The sequence below is a fragment of the Aythya fuligula genome, chromosome 2 (genome assembly GCF_009819795.1).
Source record: "Aythya fuligula isolate bAytFul2 chromosome 2, bAytFul2.pri, whole genome shotgun sequence".
NCBI classification, from domain to species: domain Eukaryota; kingdom Metazoa; phylum Chordata; class Aves; order Anseriformes; family Anatidae; genus Aythya; species Aythya fuligula.
This window is the reverse complement of record NC_045560.1, coordinates 49,312,593-49,336,395: the sequence shown is the minus strand read 5'-3', so window position 1 is coordinate 49,336,395 and position 23,803 is coordinate 49,312,593. Positions and strand designations below refer to the sequence as shown.

The following is a 23,803-nucleotide window of genomic DNA, read 5'->3' as shown; positions in this document are numbered from 1 at the left end:
GGTACTGTAAGGAAAGCATCACACTAATAAACTATAGCATATTTCAGTATTTCAAAACTCAACTCCAGCAACTGAGGCCTGAACATTTATGTATTATTTGCTTACAGTAATACCTGTTGTTAGATCAATGCATGTTAGAATAAAATTAAAAAAAAGTTACCCCCCCCTTAAACTTACAGTAGTAGATTTGCCATGTCAGGAAAACATTAAGGACCATTTTCAAGTGATACCTACACATTTTGATAATCCAAGTACATTTAGAATAAAACAAATCCTTTTTAACAGGTGAACAAAGCCAGAATTTATTACAGACTTTATGACTATTTAAGTGCTAGAGTTTATTCACTATTTTCATTTGGATCACAGTCTCCAGATTTTAAATCTAACAGGTAGTCATATCTGTAATATCTGAGGATCATAAAGGGTTCACATTATTACAGTAGTTTAATATAAGGCTAGATCTTGAAGTTCAAAATTCATTTAGGAGAAAAGAAAAAGTTCATTATGAGAAACCTCAGAGGCCTGTCTGTGATGCAAATATAACCTCACTAGAAGACAAGGTTAAACCACAATGATGACCTGACCATTTTGCCTGCTATACACAGATAAAAACAAATTACATTACAAGTCCATCACTGAACACTAAAAGCCTTGAACGAACCAGACATTGAACATTCTATATTATGGCTACATTAAGTTTTGCCTATCTTCCAACAAAAGATGGTATGAGTGGGGTACCTTTCTCCTCATCCCCCAGGACTTTCAGATGCAGAACAGATAAGACTAACAGCATGCAAAAGCACGTATTTTAACAGAACACAAGTACTGGCACCAGTCTGTGACAAATGAGCATGCATTTTAAATATTGTCTTCAATGTCATCTTTCAGAAACAAAAATCCAAGTACCAGACACCAGATGGCAAACATACCAGCCGTGTCAACCCGCAAGACTTTAAAAAGCAGAAAGTCAGCCTTCTCTTTCAAAAGCTGCACATGCAGAGTTCGAGAGACATCTGATGCCTTGAACACCTTGGAAGGATGCCCGTTCTGGACATAGAATACAACTGCAGTGCTGCAGAGAGAACAGCATAGGTTAGGACTATAGGTCAAAGATTACTTTTGTCAGGCATTTAATTTACAGCCTTTGTTTTGCTTGTTTCTGTATCACCACTGATACAGATGTGGCAACTCTATGTCTATCCACATGTCATGACTACTGTACTTCATTCTGACCCAGAAGCACCAATAGTTCTCTGGCTCCTTGGTTTTACAGAAGAATGTTGAGAACAACAAGAAATTAATTCCCTCCTTGGTCTTCCTGACTCTCACTTTAAGAGAAGTACGTATGCAATGTTTGCTTTCCCTCCTCTTGTCTAAGACCTGCCACAAAGCAATCTGAAGCAGTGAGAGTAACTTTAGAAAACTGAATTTAAGAAGAGGAAAAACATACGATCAAGAGAAACTTGTGGCAGTTTTTTTTATTGGGTGGTGTTGATCTCATCCCACGTCATGTGCTTCAGGGAACATCTGAAGCTGAAAATCAGTAGTTGGAAGATGTGATTCAAGTATTATAGCTAGACATGCTATATTTATTTTTTCCCCCCTTCCTTTTAATTTTACAAGGTTCCCAGAGAAGTGAATAGATAACAAAATAGGTTGAAAATCACCAAGCAGTTAGCAATAAGTAATTTAAAGTAAGATAACTCATGTCAACAGGTTTTTAATCAATCATGCCGTGAAGTTGTTCTGGCTACATACAGTCATCTCCACCCCTCTAACCTAAGTAGAGCAGGTATCTGCTCTGAGTAAGATACTACATGTAGCATAAAACATACTACAAAGTCTGCTGTTTTCTCTACAAAAAAGGATTTTTGTTATCAGTTACCTGGAGAAAAGTATATAAAGTATTTAGAGTATCAAAACCTTAGAGAGGAAATAGAACAAAAGGACAATAAAACAAATTTGAGCAGATACAGCTGAAAACTTATTTTGAAATATAGTACTTGCTTCTCTATGGTCTATCTTACTCCAGCCAGCATTCAGGAAAAATAATAGTACAATATGGAACAGAGACACTGGATTTTGTGCATGTGCTTTCTTTGAAGGAATGAAAAAACATTAAGGGAATAAAAAAAAAACTGATCACCTGTATGGAAGTTTTTTGTTTGTTTGTTTGCTTGTTTAAATAAAACATTTCAGACCTAAGCATTTGGAGAGCTCACTTCACCAATTTTCTACCACAGAAGAAAGTAACTTCTTAAAATATATACCGCTGAGAGGTACAGCATTTCTGGTAATTTTTTCCACATTATTTTGTAACTAAATATGAGCTGTGAGACACTCAATGAAAATCACAAATCTTCCTGGCACAGCAGGGCATCTTTGTACCTTATATCTGAGTAGGCTTGTATCTTCTGAACTTTGATATCTGAATCCAAGACATTCAATAATACAGCCAGCTGTCTCACCAGGGTGTCCTTCTGCTGTTCACTCAGCTGTCCCACTCCAACTTGCAGAATCAGCTCCACCAGACCACTCCTTTTGGGATCTAACAGGAGATGATGATGATATGCTATCAGAGGTTGGCAAATATTTCATTATCAACTAAAGACAACACTCGGTACCAAAAACATTTATTAATACTGTATTTTCCTACTTAAGACCAACATCTCTTACAATCCACCTCTTTTGTGATCTTAATAAACTACTAAGATAGCCTACATCTTCACATTGCTTCTGAAATAAATCTGGTAGGTCCTAAGATAGCAGCTCATCTTATACTAGTTGGAAAAAGGCACTTCAGTGCGTACTTCAGTTCAGCATTACCATATTTTTGCACAGAATAACAATTTGTTTCCCTAAATGCTGCCATCTAAAATGCTGCCATCTGACACTACGTAAGTCTAATTCCTAAGTTCCCTGCTAGTGATCTACGGCTGGCTACCAACCAGAAAAAGGACTCAAAGATGAACTCACATGGTAATATGCAAAACTGTGTGAGTCTACATGAGGATGGTCAGCTTCAGAAATACCAAATATATTTCCCTTCAAAAAAATGGAGAGTTGTTAAATAATACTTGCACTTCTAGAGTGCTCTGCAAACTAAACAAGCTTCACAGATATGCAATGAGAATTCTGAGCCAACTATTGTGTCTACATTCAACAACAAAGTGAGGAATAAATAAAATCATTGCTCAGGAACCAGTCAAATAAGAACTCTGTGACAGACCCATGACTTCATGCTAATATCCTGAGACCTCCACCTATACTTCTATCACATAGCCGTCTAGACTACAATTGAAAACGAGACTACATATGAGCAATATCAGACCGCGAAAAGCCAATTTAAAAAAAGAAAAGAAAGTCTTCGGGGTTTTTGTCCTTCAAAATGAAAGAAGGAAAAAAATAATGCAAGTACACTTTCAACAATCAAACATGTTATTGCAGCATTTGCACCTAAACTTTGTGCTCAGCTCTCATCTTCCTAACTGACGAACTAATTAATAACCAGAAAAAAAATGAAACACAAGAAATGAAAAGCAACAGAGTAACCAAGTGAAAACATTAACTAAGAAGTATGATTTTCTTATCTCCAGTACAGCAATGATGTAATTGGTTGGAGAGAACAATCTTGATGTGCCTTGTTCTCTACATACAGGTTGATTGAGAGGTAGGAAGATAGACAGACTTTGTGTTTTAACCTGAGAGAACCTTGTGAACACTGAAATAAGTGAAAAGGAGAACAAAGATGAGGTATTCACAACGTATCGATGACCTTTTAATTGTCATACCAGGCCGCACTTCAACAGTAGCAGAGTCAATATCTGAATCTCCTTTGGCATCTGTCACTTTCAAGTGAAAAGTATAGGTTCCTTCCACCAGATTGGTTAGCTGCAGTACTGCCTCATGGTCTGAGCCACGGATCACATCCTGAAAAAAAAAAATAAATACAAGAATGATTATAACCCTTAGCGAAAATTGCAGGTGTGACTAGCAACTCAGATATCTAATATAACAGAGTGGATTCTTGCTTTGGCTTTTGGACAAATGTGATGTGCCCCCGGTTTATAGCACAATAATACAAGTTTGGAAGTGGGAGTTAAATGAGGATATCTGCACACAGTAAGAATGCTTTTTCTTAAAAACAAACAAACAAAAAAACCCACACAACTCAGATATAACAGCTGACATCCTCAAGTACTCATCTGCCTGAAGATCTGATAGTTACATTAGTATTTCTCAATCCTTTATTCTGCTTTCTTACATACTAAATCCTAAATCATTTCCTCTCCTTGGTGTTCATGTATTTCCAACGATCATCTCTGCCAGCTCTAAGTTAAACCTCTTCAGTTCTCCTCATATCTTTATGCGAATTGCTTCTCTAAATTTTGCTACCATTTTGCTGTTTCTTCTCTCCCGGTTCTTGTCAATTTGCCACTGCCTTTCTGGCTGTGAAGAGCTTCCTAAAATGCTTTGTGGGCATAGGAAAATGAAGAACTTATCACAGTTTTAGTAGCTGACACGTGAACTTCAGTTTATCAGGAGTAATTCAGCTATCTGGCAACAGCCAGAGAAGACTCCACTGCCCTAATGTCGGGACTATTCCCTGTAATCTGCTAGGCAAGATATCTACTCATCCAGCACTGAACACCATTTTTATTATAACAAACTGGCTATCTCACCTCATCTGGTACTAGACAAAATTCCTTCGTATATATTGACACTTCTCATTCTCTCAGAGCCTTCCTGTTTTGGAATACCTGGATTTCAGATTATTTTCTTTCAAACACATTAGCTTGTTACTATCACTGATTAGTAGTGAAGGGTCATGACTTTATTTTTCTGTCTCAAGTCTTTCCCAACCAAATCTAGACTGCTGCAGTCCTCTTAACTAAGATATTCAACAGCTGTACTTGTAAACACCACCAGGCTTCTTGAACCAAAGCATTAGAGAGAGCTGGGAAGACAAACCAGAAATAGATACCATCCCTCTCATTGCAGCTCATGAGTCGTTATCAGCTTGCCCTGCTGCAGTGAAGCTACATGCATAATTCAAAATTTGACTCCAGTTAAAGCCTTCAAGAAACTTACCCCAGCTGCTGGGCTTTGACCATCCCGAATCCACAAATATGACACAATCCCCTGGTCATCGGAAGATCTTGAGCCATCCAATGTAATAGAGTTATTGGGAAGCACCAGCACATGCTTCCCACCAGCATGTGCCCGGGGTGGACTGTTGTTTTCTAGCCATAAAAATAGTGGGGGAAAAGGATTTGCTTTCAAATCATGTGAGATGCGACATGCAATTGCCAATACACCCACACTGCAATTCTCTACCTGATGATTAGACGCAGTAGCAAGAGAATCTTGTGCCAAATGGATGGGGAAATGATGAGTGAGTGTACAGAATTTGGCTCTGAGATTATTATAATCTAACAAAAGCAGAGCTGCACCACAAGTAGAATAGCAACAAGAAACACCATCCAAAAAGATCTTTTACAAAAAGCATTGTGGGATACTCTATTTACAGTCTCACAATAACATCAGATTATCTCAGTCAAACAATTTTTTTTTCTATCTGCGTAGAAGCACAGCCTAGCATGACATCACCATGCCGGGCTCTTTTCTCCTTCAGAAACCATCACTTATTTCTTAATAGAGGCTTGCGTAAAGCCCTTACATTTTCACAACGCCTATATTAAAGCAAAGTGTCTCTACTAGTAAATACAGTTCCCAAATGCTTTTTGTTCATTGTAAGCAATGAAGTTAGAGCATGCATTGGAAGTACGGCCAAAAACACCAGAGAAACACGAAACCATTTTATTTCCAGAAGCCAGACATCACTGGACTTTTTTTGTAGAACATTACTGATAAAACAGAGTTCCAGGAAGCTGTGACACTGAACGGAATACCTCACTGGTCTGAATATTAGGTTGGATATAAATCATTCCACTTTAGGCAGATGTCCAGTGCACTGGCTCTGTGCTTCAGAACAGCACAGTTCTCTGTGACAGAGGCAATCTCCTTGCCTCTTCCTAATCAGCCAGGTTTTTGCTAAACATAACTGTTTAGCAAAATCAAAATAAATACAGGTCTTTTAATGTTAAGTTTTAAAGTAGAAATTGGCATATCATGAAACCTCATTTCTTGGATGAGACTTAAAAGTGAGTGCTTTTCTGATCAAAGCTTAACTTTAAGAGTAGAATTAAAACATATCCTCTTATGGAACTAGAGGCATTATGGTCAAAAATATTTTGGAGTATTTTTATTACACCTAATTCTGCATGTATTTAACTTGGAAAAAAATGCAGGAAGTGAATCCATTTTACCAGTTAATCTCATTACTCCTTTATTACAAAATGATGGCAACTCTTCTTGAATACTCTTGAAACATGACAACAAATGCATTATCTGTTCCAATTTCTGTTACTTTGTCAGTGATTGAATTAACTGGCAAATCGCCTACCACATCCTAAGCAGCAGCAACTAGGCTTACCTTCCTTCACAGTAATAGACAGCACAGATGCACTGCTTAAACCCTGCTGGTCTTTTACTGTCAGCCTGAAGCGATAGGTGCCAACCCGTAGACCAGTCACAGTTGCTACTGCTTTGTCACCGTTTTCCATTTGTACAAAGCTTGGCCCACTGAAACAAAACATCTCATGAAAAATAATCCTGCAAAGCCAGACAATTTTTTCTCTCAGCAGTATCACTCATACCATTTGCCATTATGGATACTGGGGTTCTACCACTTCTACAAGCATTGATAAGAGAATTACAACAATGAATTTAGATCAAAATTTATAATTCAGTCTTCTGCAAACTTTGAAAACATTCCACCAAAACATACCCTGTAATTAGAAGAGCACAAAATGGAGCCCAAGAGTCCAGCCTCCTTGCTGAACTATTCCATAAAAGCATGCAAATGCTGTTGGTCTAACAGCCACTTACAACAAGGCCAGGGTGCCACCAAACCTCTTTCTGTACCACGGACAGAACAGCGGCTAATAGGACCAATTAGCTTGATCCTTACTACAAACTTCTATAAAGTATTTTCAATCATTATTCAAGAGTGTTTTAGTCATCTACTAATGAAAGCTCAGGCTAAATAGATTGTGATTTTACTTTGTTATTTAACAAATAGAAGTGACTGAGAAAGCACTTGACAGTAGAAAAAAAAAAAAAAAGAGTACATTATAGTGAAGTACCAAAGTACCATTACAGGAAAGTACCCAAGCCTGTTACTCACTTTATTGAGAGATTTATTGAGTTTATGTAACTTTTTCATAAAATAACTTTGTAATTCAAGATGACACAGAGAAAAACATAGGCAGGCCAATTTGAACATAAATTATTGTTTCTCACCCAATTACCACCTGAGAAGGAAAAGCCTCAAAGCAGTTCTCAAATACTGCGTCACCCAACACAACTGCTTAAGAGGCTCTGGAACTCAAGCACTTTCACTTTCTATTTTATTTTTAAACCAGAGATAGTCATCTCTCTCTAGATACCTGATATTTTCCCAGTGATAGAAGACAATGCCTTGGTCATCTTGGCTTCTGCTTCCATCCAGTGTTGTACTTTCTACTGGGAAGGTCAACTCCTTGTCAGGGCCAGCCACTGCTATTGGAGGACTGTTATTTTCTGTAAAAATAATATTTAGTGCATCACATTTGCTGCACCATCAGGGACTGTCAATCAGAGGAAAGATTTTACACAGAATATTAGATCACAAGCCTTGTATATATGCTCAAAGGTGTAAATCACGAAATGGCTGAGGTTGGAAGGGACCTCTGGAGGTCATCTGGTCCAACCAACCTGCTCAGGGAAGGACACCTAGAGCAGGTTGCCCAGGACCATGTCCAGACAGCTTCCAAAGATACCAAGGAGGGAGTTTCTACAACCTATCTGCGCAACCTGTGCCAGTGCTTCGTCACCAACCCGTACAGTAAAGTGCTTCTTGATGTTTAGATGACACCTCCTGTGTTCCAGGTTCTGCCCACTGCCTCTTGTCCTGTCACTGGGCACTCTTCTTTCAGGTATTTATAGACATTGGTAAGATATCCCTGAACCTCCTCTTCTCCAGGCTGAACAGTCCCAGGTCTCTCAGCCTTTCCTTACAGGAGAGGTGCTCCACTCCCTTCATCACCTTTGTGGCCATTCATTGTACTCTCTCCAGTAGTTCCATATCTCTCTTGTGGAGCCCAGACCTGGACATAGTACTCTACTGGCAGCCTCACCAACACTGACTAGAAGGTAATTAATTACCTGTTGGTGATACTGGCTGTATCTACTCATGTAGCCAAGAATGCCATTAGCCTTCTTTGTGGCAAGGGCACACTGCTGATTCACGTTCAATTTGGTGTCCACCAGGAGCCCCAAGCCATTTTCTGCGAAGTTGCTTTTCAGCTGGGTGATGCCCAGAACATAATGGTGCCTGGGGTCATTCCTCCCCAAGGTACAGGACTCCACACTTCTCCTTGTTGAATTTCATGAAATTTGTCAGCCCACCTCTCCAGCTGTCTAGTTCCCTCTGGATGGCTACATGACCCTCTGCTGAGACACCCCTTTTTTTTTTTTAATTCATCCACAAATTTACTGAGGGTGCACTCTACCTCATTGTCCAGATCATTTGTGAAGTTCTTGAACATGACAGGACCTAATACTGACCCATGTGGTACTCTGATCATTACAGGCCTCCATCTAGGCTTTGCACCAGTGATCACTACCCTCTGGGCTCAGCCATTCAGCCAGTTTTCAACCTACCTCACTGCCTACTCTCCTCTTATCTAATAGGGTGGTCATCTCATCACAGAAGTTCATCAGGCTGGTCACGTATGACTTCCCCTTGGTGAATCCACACTGACTTCTCCTGATGATTTTCTTATCCTTCATGTGCTTGCAAATGGCTTCCAGGGTTAGGTGTTCCATCACCTTCCCATAGATACACTTGTAAGTCACACATCTAATATGCTCAAACCGGCAAAAAGTGCTAGGTGGGAGAAATGAGCTCTGTAACAAGCCAAATTCCACAGCAAGTTCTCCCTTTTTCACAGTCACACTCCATGAACTTTACAGTCCACTCAGTACATCGTATCAGAATGTTCTATGACAAGAGCAGTGTGGTATTGATCTAGTTTCACCACTGAGACCCCTTCAAACTACCCACGTGAATATGGTTCTTTACCTTAAAAGAACTGACACAGGTTTCCTGCTGCTCAATGTCAGCGCAATGCCACTAGCCTAACATCAGTTTCAAGCCTTTGAATATTTAGTGCAGAAACATAACCTATTAAGCTGTTTTCAACCTTTGCTGTTGTGGCATGGTGAACCACGAACACTACCATTTTCCTGAATATTTACTTTCCCTTAGACCTGCCTTCAGCAATAGCTCCTTCCCATTTCCACACTATTACCAATCTAAAAGGCACCACCATATGATGTACTTGAGATTTATCTTCCTGATTTCTCCATTAAATGCCCATTATAAAGTTTCCCCAGAAGGGGCCATCTACAAAAAGCTGTAAAATAAGCAACAATGGGGAGACACCACATTGCTCTATAGTAGAATATGAAACCTTCAGATAGGCAGAAAAGGCCACTTTGGATGTAAAAATCTACAACAGGCAAACATAACTAACTCTCTCCCCCACCCACACCCCCATTTAAAAAAACAGTAATAGTAAAAAAAATATCAGATGAGGCCTGGTCCATTTGGACCTGTTCATCATTCAGCTTCCAAATCTAAACAACCAAGTGAAAGAAGCAGTTTTTGAAAACTACTCGCTTGACTTTCCCCCCCTTAGTACATGCAACAGAATTCTAGGGAGAATTCATATCACACAAGGGTTCTTCAAGAACTACAAAACAGTAAGAAAATTGAATAAAACATTGATTAATATATTGAACACCTTTGCAAAACAGATTTTGCAGGATATTAAACTGAGAGCTACATTTTAGTTGTTAGAAGTACACTCAAACATCTCTGTGCAGGGTGCCTTACATAATCAGGCTGGTGGGAGCCTTCAGGATCACCATCCGGACTTTCTGCAGTTCTGTTCTATTGTTTGCTTTGATAGAAAATGGAGGTGGAAGAGTCCTTGATGCAGGGATACCGGCTGTTCAGACTGCCACCTGAGTGGTGCAATGCAGGGAGATGAGGTATTTGAGGCTGGTGCTAAAGCATCAGGCTGGGCCACCCCGAGGGACCCAGACATGCCTGCAGTCAACTTACCAGGCTGTACTATCAGAGTGACCTCAGCTGTGGAGCGCTGCCTTGCCGAGTCTGTGACAGTCAGCTGGAAAGTATAATCTCCTTCCTGCATTGCAGATAACTGGAGGTACGGAGTCCGCACTCCCTACACAGCGGGGAGGGGGGAGGGTAGAGGGAGAGAGATGGATACAGAAAAGCTCAAAACATCTTAGAGAGCGAACATGGAGGAAAAACAAAATTTAATTCACAATAATAATAATTCATTGCTTGAGCAAGCAGTGGAAGCACCTTGTAGACAAAGAGTAGACTTAAAATTTGATGCACAGATGTCATATACCCAATATTGCAGCTGTCTACCAACCCAGAGACCTATATAGAGACAGTAAGCCTTAATTTTTTATGTTACTATAATCGCTGCATTATTTCTGGACAACAGTAATTGTAATGAACACATGGGAAACTAACTTTCTCAATTAACAAATTAAACACCAATGAAAGATACTATACAATTATTTTTAAAAAATCATGACATCAATTAACATAATATTTATTTATGAAAGACAGTTAAACACAAAAACAAGTAATTAAACGCAAAAGCATAATTGACTTGACCCCAGCCAGGAAGGCTTGGAGAAAAAACACATATCAAACAAGACAACTCGGTCCTCAGTATAAACTTATGGCAGTCATTATTTGTCACATATATAAGCTCACGATAAGGCTAGGCCCAGCTGTATGTTCTTTTGCTAACAGAATTTAAAGCATATCTCATGAGAAACAACAAATCACAATTTCCTTCTTCATCAATTGCAATTATCGTCTTTTCCAGGGAAGTCTCGTGTGAACTAAAGGATATGGAGCAGATCCACCTGGAAACTCTGCTAAGGAGCATGGAAAATAAGAAGGTGATTGGTGACAGTGAACATGGCTTCTCTAAGGGCAAATCGTGCCTGACAAACCTGGTGGCCTTCTACAGCAGGGTTACAGCATTGGTGGAAAAGGGAAGAGCAACTGACGTCATCTAAATGAAAACTGTTACTGACTTCAATTCTCAGATTTAAAAAATACAATAAAAGAAAAACTAAATATGCCACCATAAAAGAGCATAAAATCATTTTGCCTTCATAGGAATCTCATGTTTTAGTGAGCATAAAAAAACACCAAACAGTGTGAATTGTTAGAAAGCTGACAGAAGTCTTGTGATCTTTCATTCAAAAAACAGAGTTCTTTCTCAAGTGCTACTTTCTCCAGGAAGAGAAACTGTTTAAAGAAGATGCTGATTACCACTACCTTCTCTCAAAAACAGTTTGTGGCATGTCTAGCCTCTCAGAAGATGCAAACCTGTGGAGCAGGTAATAGGGTCCATGGTCAGAGCAAATTGAAATTCTCATACTCCCAGGAAACAAACAATAGCAAGAAGGAGAAATGACAATAAAGCATGAAAGAAAAAAAAAAAAAGCGATGATGAGAAGGAATTAGAAGTAATATCTGAAAAAGCTGAATACATCAGAGAGGAACAGCAGCACTCTGGGTATTTTAGTACTCCTGAATAGTTACTTTTGTGTGTGTTTCTTCATATAAAGGCAAAGATAAAAGAGCATTCTAATACTACATAAGGAGAGAGAGACATACCTGCATTGCTACCACCTTGCCTTTGCTTTTGGGACTGAGTGACCACTCATAGCTGACAATTTCATGGTCATCACTGCTCTGGTTTCCATTCAGTGTGATGAAGTTCTGGGGCAAGGTGACTGCCTGATTAGGTCCTGCATTAGCAATAGGTGGGTAATCCACTGGTTTGTTGACAGTCAGAGATGCAATTGTGGAGTTGGCTGCTCCATCTGAATCAATCACTGTGAGCCTACAATAGGAAAAAACAATATTGGAAATTGTTAGACCAGACTGCTGCTAAGCTATAAGGTCAAAGATTCACATTTTTCTGGTATGTGAAGAGAGCAAAATCGATACATAAACCAGAGTCGCTGATCTAGATTATGTGAACTTCTGCTTCAGAAAGACTTGAACTAAGGCTGGAAAGAAACTCAGAAGTCTGATTTTCAACCACATCTTGCAACCTAAAAAAAAAAAAAAAAAAAAAAAAAAAAAGGCCTAGCTATTCTGGATCCCAGATAAAAACTGTTCCCTGCAATCAGCAGCAACTCCATCATTTCAAATAGCTTTTGCTACAAAACCTTCAAAGTTTTGGTCAATAAAAAACAGGATTTCATTCACTGGCTACACTCCAACAGCCCCTGTTAATAACTACACCCAGAACAATTCTAAGCGTTCAGAAAGTCTGCTTGTCATAGCACAAAAACAGCTTGTAACTTCTTATTTCTTTGTAACATGCTGCTACTAATATTAATGGACTTTATCATCAGCTCTGATTTTGGAAGGAGACATCAAGTGACAAAACTAAATGTAGCACAGGGTTTAAACAATCACTATTGCCTTTCAGAAACACAGTGGCAAATTACCTAAAAGTGAGAGACTTGAAAGCGATGACAGACTGACCTCCACAGTGTGGTAACCAACTACATCTCTAATGAACCACTGTTGCAGCTACTGTATACAGCTGAACATATGGAAGAGAATCACTCCTGTAGCCTTCCACAAGTGAGAACAAAACTAGTGCTCCTTCGTCCTCTCATTAGGGAATGCATACTTTTGCAGTGGATGCACGGCCATGTGTGTCAGGAGTCCTGGATTTTGTTTTCCAACTAATTTCCTGTGAGCTTGAACAGTAGAGTAAGTAGCCTGTTCAAGTACCTCATCCTCTCCTAAAGGCACATGAATATAGGAAGTGATTTCTTAGTTCCCTTGTGTGCAGAATACACTTAACAGCACTGCTTGTAAGTGAACTCTGTCCTTTTCAATAGAGGAAAAGTAATCTTACTCTCACTTCTGCCACTGTACAGCATGGCACAACTCCACTAAAGAACAGAGAATGGAAGCTGAAGCAATTTTTCGTGATGCCTATGCAAAACAGCATGTTTCACATACATGTACACCGGTCATCAGCAGGCTTCCACATTCTTCTGATGCTACACTGATATCTGATGTATCCACTTGCAGGCTGTTACCTACTGGCAGCCAAGGCTGGATCAGTGGAAAGCACACAGGTACAGGATGAGGCTTTAAATTAAGAAGTCCAGAAAACGAACCCTGATTTTAATTAAAGCACACAGAACTGCAAACATTGCTTCTGTTGTCTGGACAAAATCCAGTGGATTTTGCAAGGATTAATTGGAAGAAAATAACAGCAAAGCAATGGCTTTTAGAAAGAACAGAATTACTCTTATAAAATCAGCACACCACGTCGCCTTGCAAAGATCAGTCTCCCAGTACTGTTCTGTCTGCCACCACCACTCAGGGGATGACTTTCACATCCTGACTGCAGTCTCATGTCAGGACATTTGCCAAGTTCTAAGCTGAAAAGAAATAAAAGATGTTCTCTCCCACTTACTGTTGCAGGAAGTGGGAGGTTATTTCATTTTATTTCATTTCCTATGCAAAACGAGGTGTCACTTTGTGCTGCAAAACATCATCACACCAGTATCAAAAAATCACAGCAAGCACTTCTTAATGAAACTGGTCCCTATCTCTCTCTACTGTGAAAAATGAAGGTGAAGAGCATACAGAAAAAAAATGAAGCTCCTTAAGGAGGTAGACATGAGCTTAAAACCAAACAAACATTTAATCATTAAGATTGGAGAAGACCTCCATGATTATCCAGTCCAACCATCCCCCTACTGCCAATGTTGCCCACTAAACCATTTCCTGAAGCTCCAGGTCCAACCTTTCCTTGAACACTCCCATGGACGGTGACTCCACCACCTCCCTTGGCAACCTGTTCCAATGCCTGACTGCTCTTTCTGACAAATCTCTCCTGTTTCCAACCTGAACCTCCCCTGGCACAACTTGAGGCCATTCCCTCTAGTCCTATCACTGGTTATCTGCGAGAAGAGGCTGAACCCCAGCTGCCCACACCTTCCTTTCAGGCAGTTGTAGAGAGCAGTAAGGTCTTCCCTGAGCCTCCTCTTCTCCAGACTAAACAACCCCAGTTCCCTCAACTGCTCCTCAGAGCACTTGTGCTCCAGGCCCTTCACCAGCTTCATAGACCTTCTCTGGACACGTTCCAGGGCCTCAATGTCCCTTCTTGTACTGGGAGGCCCAAACCTGAACACAGTACTTGAGGTGCGGCCTCACCAGAGCAGAGTTCAAGGGAATGATCACCTCCTTGGTCCTGCTGGCCACACTGTTTCTGATACAAGCCAGGATGCCGCTGGCCTTCCTGGCCACCTGGGCACACTGCTGGCTCATGTCCAGGTGAGCACTGACCAACACCCCCAGATCCCTTTCCTCTGCGCAGCTTTCCAGCCACTCTCCCCCAAGCCTGTAGCACTGCATGGGGTTGTTGTGGCCAAAGTGCAGGACCCAGCACTTAGCCATGTTGAATCTCATTCCATTGGCCCCTGCCCATCAACCCAACCTGTCCAGGTCTCTCTGCAGGGCCTTCCTACCCTCCAGCAGAGCGACGCAGTTTGGTGTCATCTGTAAACTTACTGAGGGTGCACTCAATTCCCTCATCCAAATCATCAATAAAGATATTAAAGAGGATGGGCCTCCACACCGACCCCTGGGGAACACCACGCATGACCAGCTGGATTTCACTCCTTTCATCAGCACTCTCTGGGCCCAGCTGTCCAGGCAGTTTTTAACCCAGCAAAGACTGTACCTGTCTGAGCCATGGACTGCCAGCTTCTCCAGGAGAATACTGTGGGAGACCGTGTCAAAAGCCTTGCTGAAGTCTAGGCAGACTGCGTCAGCCTTTCCCTCATCCACCAGGAGGGTCACCCAGTCATAGAAGTAGATTAGGTTAGTCAGGCAGGACTTGCCTTTCATGAACCCATGCTGACTGGCCATGATCCCCCCACTGGTATAGTGTGACTGCATTCAAGATGACCTGTTCCATCGGCTTTCCTGGCACCAAGGTCAGGCTGACAGGCCTGAAGTTCCCCAGGTCCTCCTTACGACTCTTCTTATAAATGGGCATCACATTAGCAAGTCTCCAGTCATCCATGATCTCTCCAGAAAACCAAGACCGCTGATGATGGTGGAAAGCGGCCCAGCAATCACATCCACCAACTCCCTCAACACCCTTGGGTGGATCCTATCTGGCTCAATGGACTTGTGAGAGTACAGGTGGAGCAGCAGGTCTGTAACTGTTTCCACCTGAATCATGGGGGGTTTCTTCAGTTCATCTAGCTGACATCAAGGAAAGACTTATAACCTGAAAAGGAAGTATCCACGCAGGCATACCTGAAAGTGTAGTTTCCAGGAACAAGCTTAGACAAGTGCAAGACAGGTGTGTCAGCAGATGCCTTCTGCTCTCGCAAAGGGCCTTTAATTTCCTCCCAGTGATAACTCACTATCTTCATATCATCGATACTTTCTACATGAATTAAAGAAAATCGTATCAGTATATTGTAACAATAGCTTGTATGAATACTAAAGTCTCTCATGAACTTATCCCTAACCAGTGTTCTATAATAATCTTTACAAGCATATTCAAACAGGGTTTGTGTACCACAGCTACTGAATGACACATTATGAGTTACATTTTGTTTGCTCTACCATAAAAAAATATATATTCTTCACGCACAGATAAAGTTAATCTCAGTCAGATTCACTGCACATGAAAGTAGAATGACTACATATTCCCATTTGTTTTTTCTTGGTAAATACAAAAATGTAAACCTTCGCTTAACTTCAAAACAAGCTCACAGACATCTCATTGTATCTTACATGACAGGTGTCTGCAATGAACCACAGAGGCCCATAATGGGGATTCCAGGAAGGACAGGAAAATACTCTAAGATCATATGCTGTTTGGATGTAGCAGCTTCTAACACACTGCCCAAGTTGAAGGCTGGATTTTTATAGTCTTGACACATACTGCTTGATTTTATTTATTTAAACACAATCAAATCACATTTTCTGTAGCTAGGCAGAACAGCAGAAAGAAAAAACTTCAAAGTACAGGTCATTCCAGAACCAATATTACTCAGCCTCATACCATACAAACATTTTATCTAATTATCTTTTTAAAAATCATTCATAACTGGACTCAAATTCTCAACATGAATCATGATTCAGGGAACTTCTGTGAGTACACTGCAAAGGAATTTCATTTGTTACTGATAAACAGTAGTGTTCTAACTGTATATTAAAAATACAGGTTGGTCTAGTACATACGACTGCCATCAATGAAGGTGGAAGTTGTAGGCAAAGAAACTTCTTGTACTTTGGGTGAAGCAACAGCAACAGGTGGCTGATTAACCCTGATTGCTGTAAGAAAGACAGGGAAAGCATTGTGAAGACCCAGGCAAAGATAATCTGGTAACAACAAATCAACAGTCCCCAGTGATCCAAGTCTAGGATTGACAGCTGTGCAGCATCTGCAGTCCTTTTTGGACAAGGGACTGAGAAGGTTACTGAAGAGCAGTGCACTTAGGCAACAGTCTTCTGCTGCAGCCACTTCCATCTGGTATGATTTAGACAGACCTGTGCACTGTAACTTACAGCTACAGCCTGTTCAATGCCTACTTGCTGATTCTAGTTTTAGTGGAGAAAGGGACCACAGAAGGTGTCATGATGCCTTCTCAGGTCTTGCCTCAGGAGGGCACAGGCTAGAGAGCACTTAACTGCAGTAAGCAGGATCCTCAGCTGCACTTACTTACAATGATTTAAAGACAGCAAGACATGAATTACACCTCTGCATGATTGTACTACTAGATGTCTTTGGCAGACAATAACTGACAGACTACTACGAAGACAGATAATACTACTAGAGTTGAAGAAATTATTTTAGCCAACTGATTTACCTGGTTTGACAGTGACATTTACAAAACCTTCTCCAAAGGCATTTTCACCAGAAACCGTCACTTTGAAGGCATAAAGTCCCACCGATAACTGAGACATACACAGAACAAATCCAGTTACATGGTGAAATATACAGATGCAGTCTGCATACAATCTGTTAATTGTGTTGTAAACGTAGAAAAATCTTGATATAAAAGAAACTCTAGGTTTCAAATAAGCACATACATGAAAGGCACTGGTTACTGCCTTGTGAGGCGAGGAATACTTTGGAATTTTTACTCAATCTCAGAAAATTATGAAAGCACTCTGAAAGAGGCATTTCTGGAAATCTGAAAAAGAACTGTTGACACATGCAAGTGAAGACAACTGAGAGTAATTGGAATTCCTCAAATAAAGGTATTCTTCATTACAGGTTAAATTCCTGTACACACTGCATGGGCCTGAACTTACAGCTCACTTACATGAGACAACTTCAGCGTCTGGGTGTACCTGTGCTCCATTTCACCACCATAGTCAGCAGGGTGACTGATTAAGCTCCACTCATAGTTGTAGGCTGTTTCTAAGACCAATAACATAGTGTAAGAATAATCAGCTCTGCCTTCAACATAAGCCCAAGAAGCAAAGAAATTAAGTTCACCAGTCAGCTAAAATGCTGCAGCAGGAAACTATGACTGCAATTATTTGAGTCAGCAAAATGAAGTGTTATGAATACAAGTTAAACTTCCACAGTGTGCTCTAACTTGGTAAAGTAGCAACGAAGTTAACAGCCTTTACAAATAAGTTTAAAAACCAGCTTCACCTGTAGCTGTGTAAAACATTCACCACCTATGAAATACACATTCTTTGCTGCTGCAGTGCAGAAACTGGTAGTTTTAAGGTAAATGTTGTGTTCAGAACCCAGTTCTTCACACCTCTGCTTAACAACAAGATGCTGTAACCTTAGCCACATCATCTTTTGGTAGAAATCATGGGCTTTCTTACTGAATCATTTGGCTAATGTTCAAGTTCTGAAAATACAAGCCACTCCAAAATCTCTAAAATCCAAAGGAGGAAATGCTCTCTGCAGATGAAACCACAAAAAAGGTAGAAGGAGAATATTAGATTTTATTCTAAAGCATGGACATTCACATCACTTGGGACTTATCTACATTTACAGGCTAGTAGTGCGTGAGCATCTCCTGTATGGCAAGGCCATTCAACTCACCTGTAGGCGGTGGTGGGACAACAAAGGCATTCAGTTCAACCTCATTTTTGGGTAGCATCACTTGTATGTTATCTCCAGCAGATACAACAAGTTCTTTTACTATATCTAAGACAGAATGAGTACATTATGTTTATAAAGATGAAGATACAAAATTTATATCCATTGCAAGTATTATTTGCAATGGATTAAGTAAAATTTGACAAATGCTCTGCCGTGAATAGGCAAATATAAATAAAAAAAATCCTGATACATAATCAATTAATAATCTGTCATAATCATGACTACGGCTCCTTCACTTTTTACTGATCTATTCAAGACAATTGTTCTTCCACAAATACGAAATATTCACCTACACTCACCTGCTTTAGACAGATGAGTTCTGATTTTTCTTGTATATCACAGTTAACATTTCTCTGCATAAAGAATTATGCATTTTTTTAATATTTGGTTGAAAGTACAGGAGTTCAAACATATACAACAAAAAAAGACAAAAAGGAGCCATCAGCACCAGAAGAATCTTCATTAAACTTCATTAAGTAACATAGTCCATCCTAAAACCAGTGTCGTGCCTTTTCTCCACCAACAAGCTTCTATGTTTGTGTGGCACTTGAATAGGCATGCTTAAGTGTCCAGCTCATCGTGTCACTTTTAAAAATTCTGCTACTGCAGCAGAGTTATTTCCTTGCTAAACTGCACATTCTGTCTACATTTCATCCAGGAACACCCTCACAGTTCTCATCTGTGCAAATTCTTTTCTCTTCCCCAAATGCTGAAGTCTACAAACCCAAGCCCCAACAGAAACATACCAAAGCACATCTTCAAGCAACATTCTCATAGACCTGTTTTTAAAAGGTTTTAAATGTGTTTGTGACTACAGGGAGTCTACAGAATAAAGGTACTCCAAAAGCAACACTCACTAGTATCTACATATAAGTGTCCAACTTTTACATGATGAGCAAGAGACTACTCAGCTGTGGCAGCTGACGGGCATAAAAAGGGATGAAGCAAAAAGGTTATGCTGACAGTACACTTTCTGTTGCTGCTACTTAAATGTGAGGGTCCAGAATTGCTCGTGGAAGTTGCCCTTGACACCAGTGGAGGTTTGTGCTTCTAAAAAATCTTTTCACTTCCACATGTGATGAGAACAAAACAGCTAGGTGAAGGTGATGACCAAAGCAGGAGGAGGGACTGTCTCCTAAACTGAGACAGTAGGGCTGTGCAAAGCAATTTGAGGAAATCCTTGCACAAAGCAGTACTTCCAGTGAGATTCATCACAACCTTTCCTTCAGCTGCTTCTTCCATACTCTTTTTTGAGTCCTCTTCAGCCTCCTCCCATAAGGGAAGAGGAGGAGCTGCCTAGTCAACACTCAGTTGTAATGATGATCCATTGTCTTGGAGAGGATCTCTCTTGAAGCTTGTCTCCTCATGTTATCTCCTACTGCTACCCTGGCTGGCATGTTTTAGTTTGGCACAATGTGCTAGGAATGTCCCAAACCAGACTTGCTCCACCAAGAAGCAAAGGGCTTAGCTCTCCCTGTCCCTCAGGAGCACAGAAGAGCACACACCTGCGATTCCCTGGTTCTTGTGACCCTTCTAACCCTTTGTCAGGGCACATAGGAATGCAGGAAACTCAGCATGAGAAAGGAGATAGACTAACATACACAGAATTTAATGCGACTACAGAGGGCAGAGCAATTAAACACATATTTTTCAAAATAAGAACTTTTCCTCTGTAGCTGGAAGTCTGATAAGCCTTCTTCCAGGTTTGAAATTAGAGTAAAATTAGAGTAAAATATTTTTTCAGGATGAAGTGGCCACATTCTCCTCTATTAAGGGCTGGGCTTCCTCATGTCCCCCCTGCTCTGCTTCATGATACCGTACCACTATACATGGTGTGAACCCTACTGATGAGTTTCTGAGAGCAAGCAATATTTTGCAGTCACACAAAAACAGAAGAGTGGCTATAGGAAACTACTGTGTATCTCCAGAAAGTATTAGGTATTTCTCACCAATAAAAAAAAAATAAAAAATAACCTGTTACAAAAATGCTCTTAATTTGCTTTTAACTTTACTGCATTTAATTGAGTTATAATTTCCCACTGATGTTAGGCTTGGTCAGAATTTTTCCTCAGAAAGAACAAGCTGAAGGTTCTTGAGTTTGCACTGTAGGACTACATGCTTGAAGTGGGATGATGCTGCATTTGGATAAAGAGCTTATAACAACAGGATGCAAGCTTGCCAGTAGTAAAAGCTATCCCCACCTGCTGTCCAACCTGCAGGTACCCCTCAGATCTCCAGCCATGTTGAAGTATTACCTGCTTTAGGAGCAGTAGCAGGAGTTGGGAACTGCTGCATGGGCTCAGATGGCACAATATTAGTGGGAAGCAGCACGACCCCACCTTCGGTGATGTTCTCTGGGGCCACTGTGGGAGTCTGGGTTTTCTCTGACACACCTGGGGAGAATTCCACTTCGTCTGAAAGAAGGGAGTGCGTAGGAACCTGCAAAATGAGTTATTGAGCGTCATTTATGACTTGTATTTCACATTCATAGATTCACAGGTATGCTTTTCTTTAAACAGCATGTTGGGTTTGCCTGATTTATGTAGTGTGGTGGTTTCACTCAGCTGGGCAGCTGAACTCCACTACAACTGCTCTCTCATTCCCCCTTCTCAAATGGAAAGGGGTAGAAAATATGATGGAAAGGGTTCAAGGGTTGAGATAAAGACAGGGAGATTGCTCAACATAGGCAAAGCAGACTCAGTATAAGGACATTAATAAAATTTATTACTTGTTGCTAACAAGACAGAGCAGTGAGAAACAATCAAAAAAACAAACTCCAATATCTTCTCCCCCATCCGCCTTTTTCTACCTGCTCTCCTGAGCAGTGGACGGAAATAGGGACTGGGGGCTGCGGTCAATCCATGAAGCTTCATCTCCGCTGCTCCTTCATGTCAATCTCTGCCACCTGGTCCATGGGCCACAGCCTCCTCCAGGCCACATCCACCTGCTCCACTGGGGGCTCCTCCACAGGCTGCAGCGTGGAGATCTGCTCCATGTGGGACCCATGGGCTGCAGGGGGACAGCCTGCTCCACCAGAGGCCTCTCCACAGGCCACAGACTTTATCACTGTTCTCTCTGAGTGCACACACACAACAGGATCCTTGCCTCTCCTACTACATCTGCTCAGTCCTGGATTCACTCCTGAATTTCTTTCACATTCTTTCCTCACTACTAATAAAGTGCACTCCATCCTACATCTTCAAAATCTTACCATGCTTTGACAAAGCAAAGGGTTTCTTTGCCTTCCAAATTCAATAGAAATCTACTGTTCTGAGCATCCTTTGGCTTTTTTCCTCTCCTGGCCCCTGGCCAGGCTATCAGCTGAGAAGCAGGCTTTGCAGGGCAGACAGGGCACAGTCACACCTTTCCTGAGACACTCTTCTGCAATAGCACCAACCAACTCTTCACTCCTCAAGCCTAGGCAAGGCTTTGCAGTCAAAAAGGTGTTCTGTGGCGCTGTCACAGCCAAAAAGCTTGAGACTGAGAACATAAGCAGTCAGCAGATAAGCGGACTGGGGCAGTATCAGAAATTGATCTCTTTAATCTCTCAAGGAAAAGGTATTACTGAGAGCAATACTGGAGCAGACGTGGTGTGAAAAATGAAAGGAAAATGAAAGAAGAGAAAGACTTCTTTCGGGGGGGGGTGGGAGTGGACGACAACATCACTTTAAGAACACGCAGCATTGCAGATTTCTGCTTTGGGCTGCCTGACAGTGACTCTGTACAGATTTCTAAATGTATTCATGTTACTGAGCTTTTACAGCCCATGGAAAAGCCTACAGTTGAGCTAAGGAAACATGTTAGTAAGAAGAAGCAGTGGCAAAACAGAACAAAGAAAAAATAAACCACAAAAGGAAAATGCTATGCACTGAGCTAAACCTCCTGTGCATCTGGACACCTCACCAAAGGGACTGGAGCATAACATTTAGCAAAAAGAAGGGGACTGGAGACTATGAAGGGGAGAGAAGAGGTGTCTGGACAGCAGCTGAGCCTAGGAAAGGCCAGGGAAGGGTGTTTGCCGTAACTGTTTCCATCTTAGTTTCTCTACAGATGTCCAGATTCAAAGGGCTCCCACTTGGGGAACAATGAAAGTACAAGGGAAACAAGGCTTTGGCAATTTCTCAAAACCTTCTGCTTCTCCAGCTTAACATTTTTAAGATTGCTCTATGTTAACTGAAATCCCTTAAGAGTCATTTCACAAACAGCTTCCCAGTGATAGCCTCTACAAATCTGCTAACAGAGCACTGCCAGACCACCTTGCAACTACAATACTTACAACTATCACAGAATGGCCAAGGTTGGAAGGGACCTTAGAAGATTATCTAGTCCAACCCCCTTGACAAGCAGGATCACCTAGAGCACATTGTGCGGTTGGCAACCAGGAAGGTTTTGAGTATCTCCAGAGGAGACTCCACAACCTCTCTGGACAGCCTGTTCCAGTGCTCTGTCATCCTCACAGGAAAGAAGTGCCCTCTCAAATTCATCCAGAACATCCCGTGCTTCAGTTTGTGCCCATTGCCTCTTATCCATGTGCTAGGCACAACTGAAAGGAGGCTGGCTCCATCCTCTCAACACCCTCCCCTCAGGTATTTATACACATTGATGAGTCTTCTCAGTCTTCTCTTTTCCAGGCTAAACAGGCCCAGCTCTCTCAGCGTGTCCTCATACGACAGGTGCTCCAGTCCTCTCATCATCTTTGCAGCCCTCCTCGGACTCCCTCCAGTAGCTCCATGTCCCTCTTGCACTGGGGAGCCCAGACCTGGACACAGTACTCCAGGTGTGGCCTCACCAGGGCTGAGTAGAGGGGGAGGATCACCTCCCTTGACCTGCTGGCAACACTCAGATCCATTCAGGATCCCATCGGCCACAAGGGCACATTGCTGGCTCACGGTCAGCCTGCTGCCCACCAGGACTCCCAGGTCTCTCTCTGCAGAGCTGCTCTCCAGAGGACAGCCCCCAGCCTGTACTGCTGCTTGGGGTTATTCCTCCCCAGGTACAGGACCCTGCACTTGCCCCTTTATGAACTTTCCGTTGAACTTTTCATTTTAAGTTCCTGTCCATATCGGCAGTACTTGAAAAAAAGCAAAGCCTTTCTATCCTAGCTGGGATGGCAAAAATCATTGAAGGAAATCACCAAGAAGGCTGGGCCATCTATATCAGTACCACCACACAGCATGAAATCTCAGCTTTCATAAAGCTGTATTTGCACCATCCCTTAGAGATGAGAACAGATCTGCTCTGCTGCAGCAAAGCCACAAATCACCATTTGATCAAGAACAGCTGACAGAGCTCTTGAGAAGCTCTTAGAGGTTCCAGTCCCTGCTAGATGTCCTCTACGGGCTGCAGCCCCATGTCTACCTTGTCGGTGCTGTGATGATGTTATGCTTATTTTGGTGTGGTGAATTCTTTCTCTTTTTTGATGTAAGTGAAGTTTGTGAAGG

The 23,803-nt window shown here is 41.4% G+C and overlaps 1 protein-coding gene across 4 annotated transcripts in view; it reads right to left on the bottom strand.

Moving 5' to 3' along the window:
- The window catches only part of KIAA0319 (KIAA0319 ortholog), a 54,393-nt gene that overhangs the window by 11,215 nt on the left and 19,375 nt on the right, over positions 1-23,803 (bottom strand). For all 4 annotated transcript variants that reach the window (XM_032180918.1, XM_032180919.1, XM_032180920.1 and 1 more), the window contains 14 exons: positions 20,618-20,801; positions 18,303-18,407; positions 17,560-17,657; positions 17,101-17,188; positions 16,472-16,564; positions 15,536-15,668; positions 11,846-12,074; positions 10,235-10,358; positions 7,512-7,644; positions 6,497-6,645; positions 5,092-5,243; positions 3,792-3,930; positions 2,389-2,548; positions 930-1,072 (listed from right to left, as the gene is read on the bottom strand). In XM_032180918.1, the coding sequence (XP_032036809.1) occupies positions 930-1,072; positions 2,389-2,548; positions 3,792-3,930; positions 5,092-5,243; positions 6,497-6,645; positions 7,512-7,644; positions 10,235-10,358; positions 11,846-12,074; positions 15,536-15,668; positions 16,472-16,564; positions 17,101-17,188; positions 17,560-17,657; positions 18,303-18,407; positions 20,618-20,801 (1,930 nt within the window). The remainder of the gene's footprint in view (positions 1-929; positions 1,073-2,388; positions 2,549-3,791; positions 3,931-5,091; positions 5,244-6,496; positions 6,646-7,511; positions 7,645-10,234; positions 10,359-11,845; positions 12,075-15,535; positions 15,669-16,471; positions 16,565-17,100; positions 17,189-17,559; positions 17,658-18,302; positions 18,408-20,617; positions 20,802-23,803) is intronic.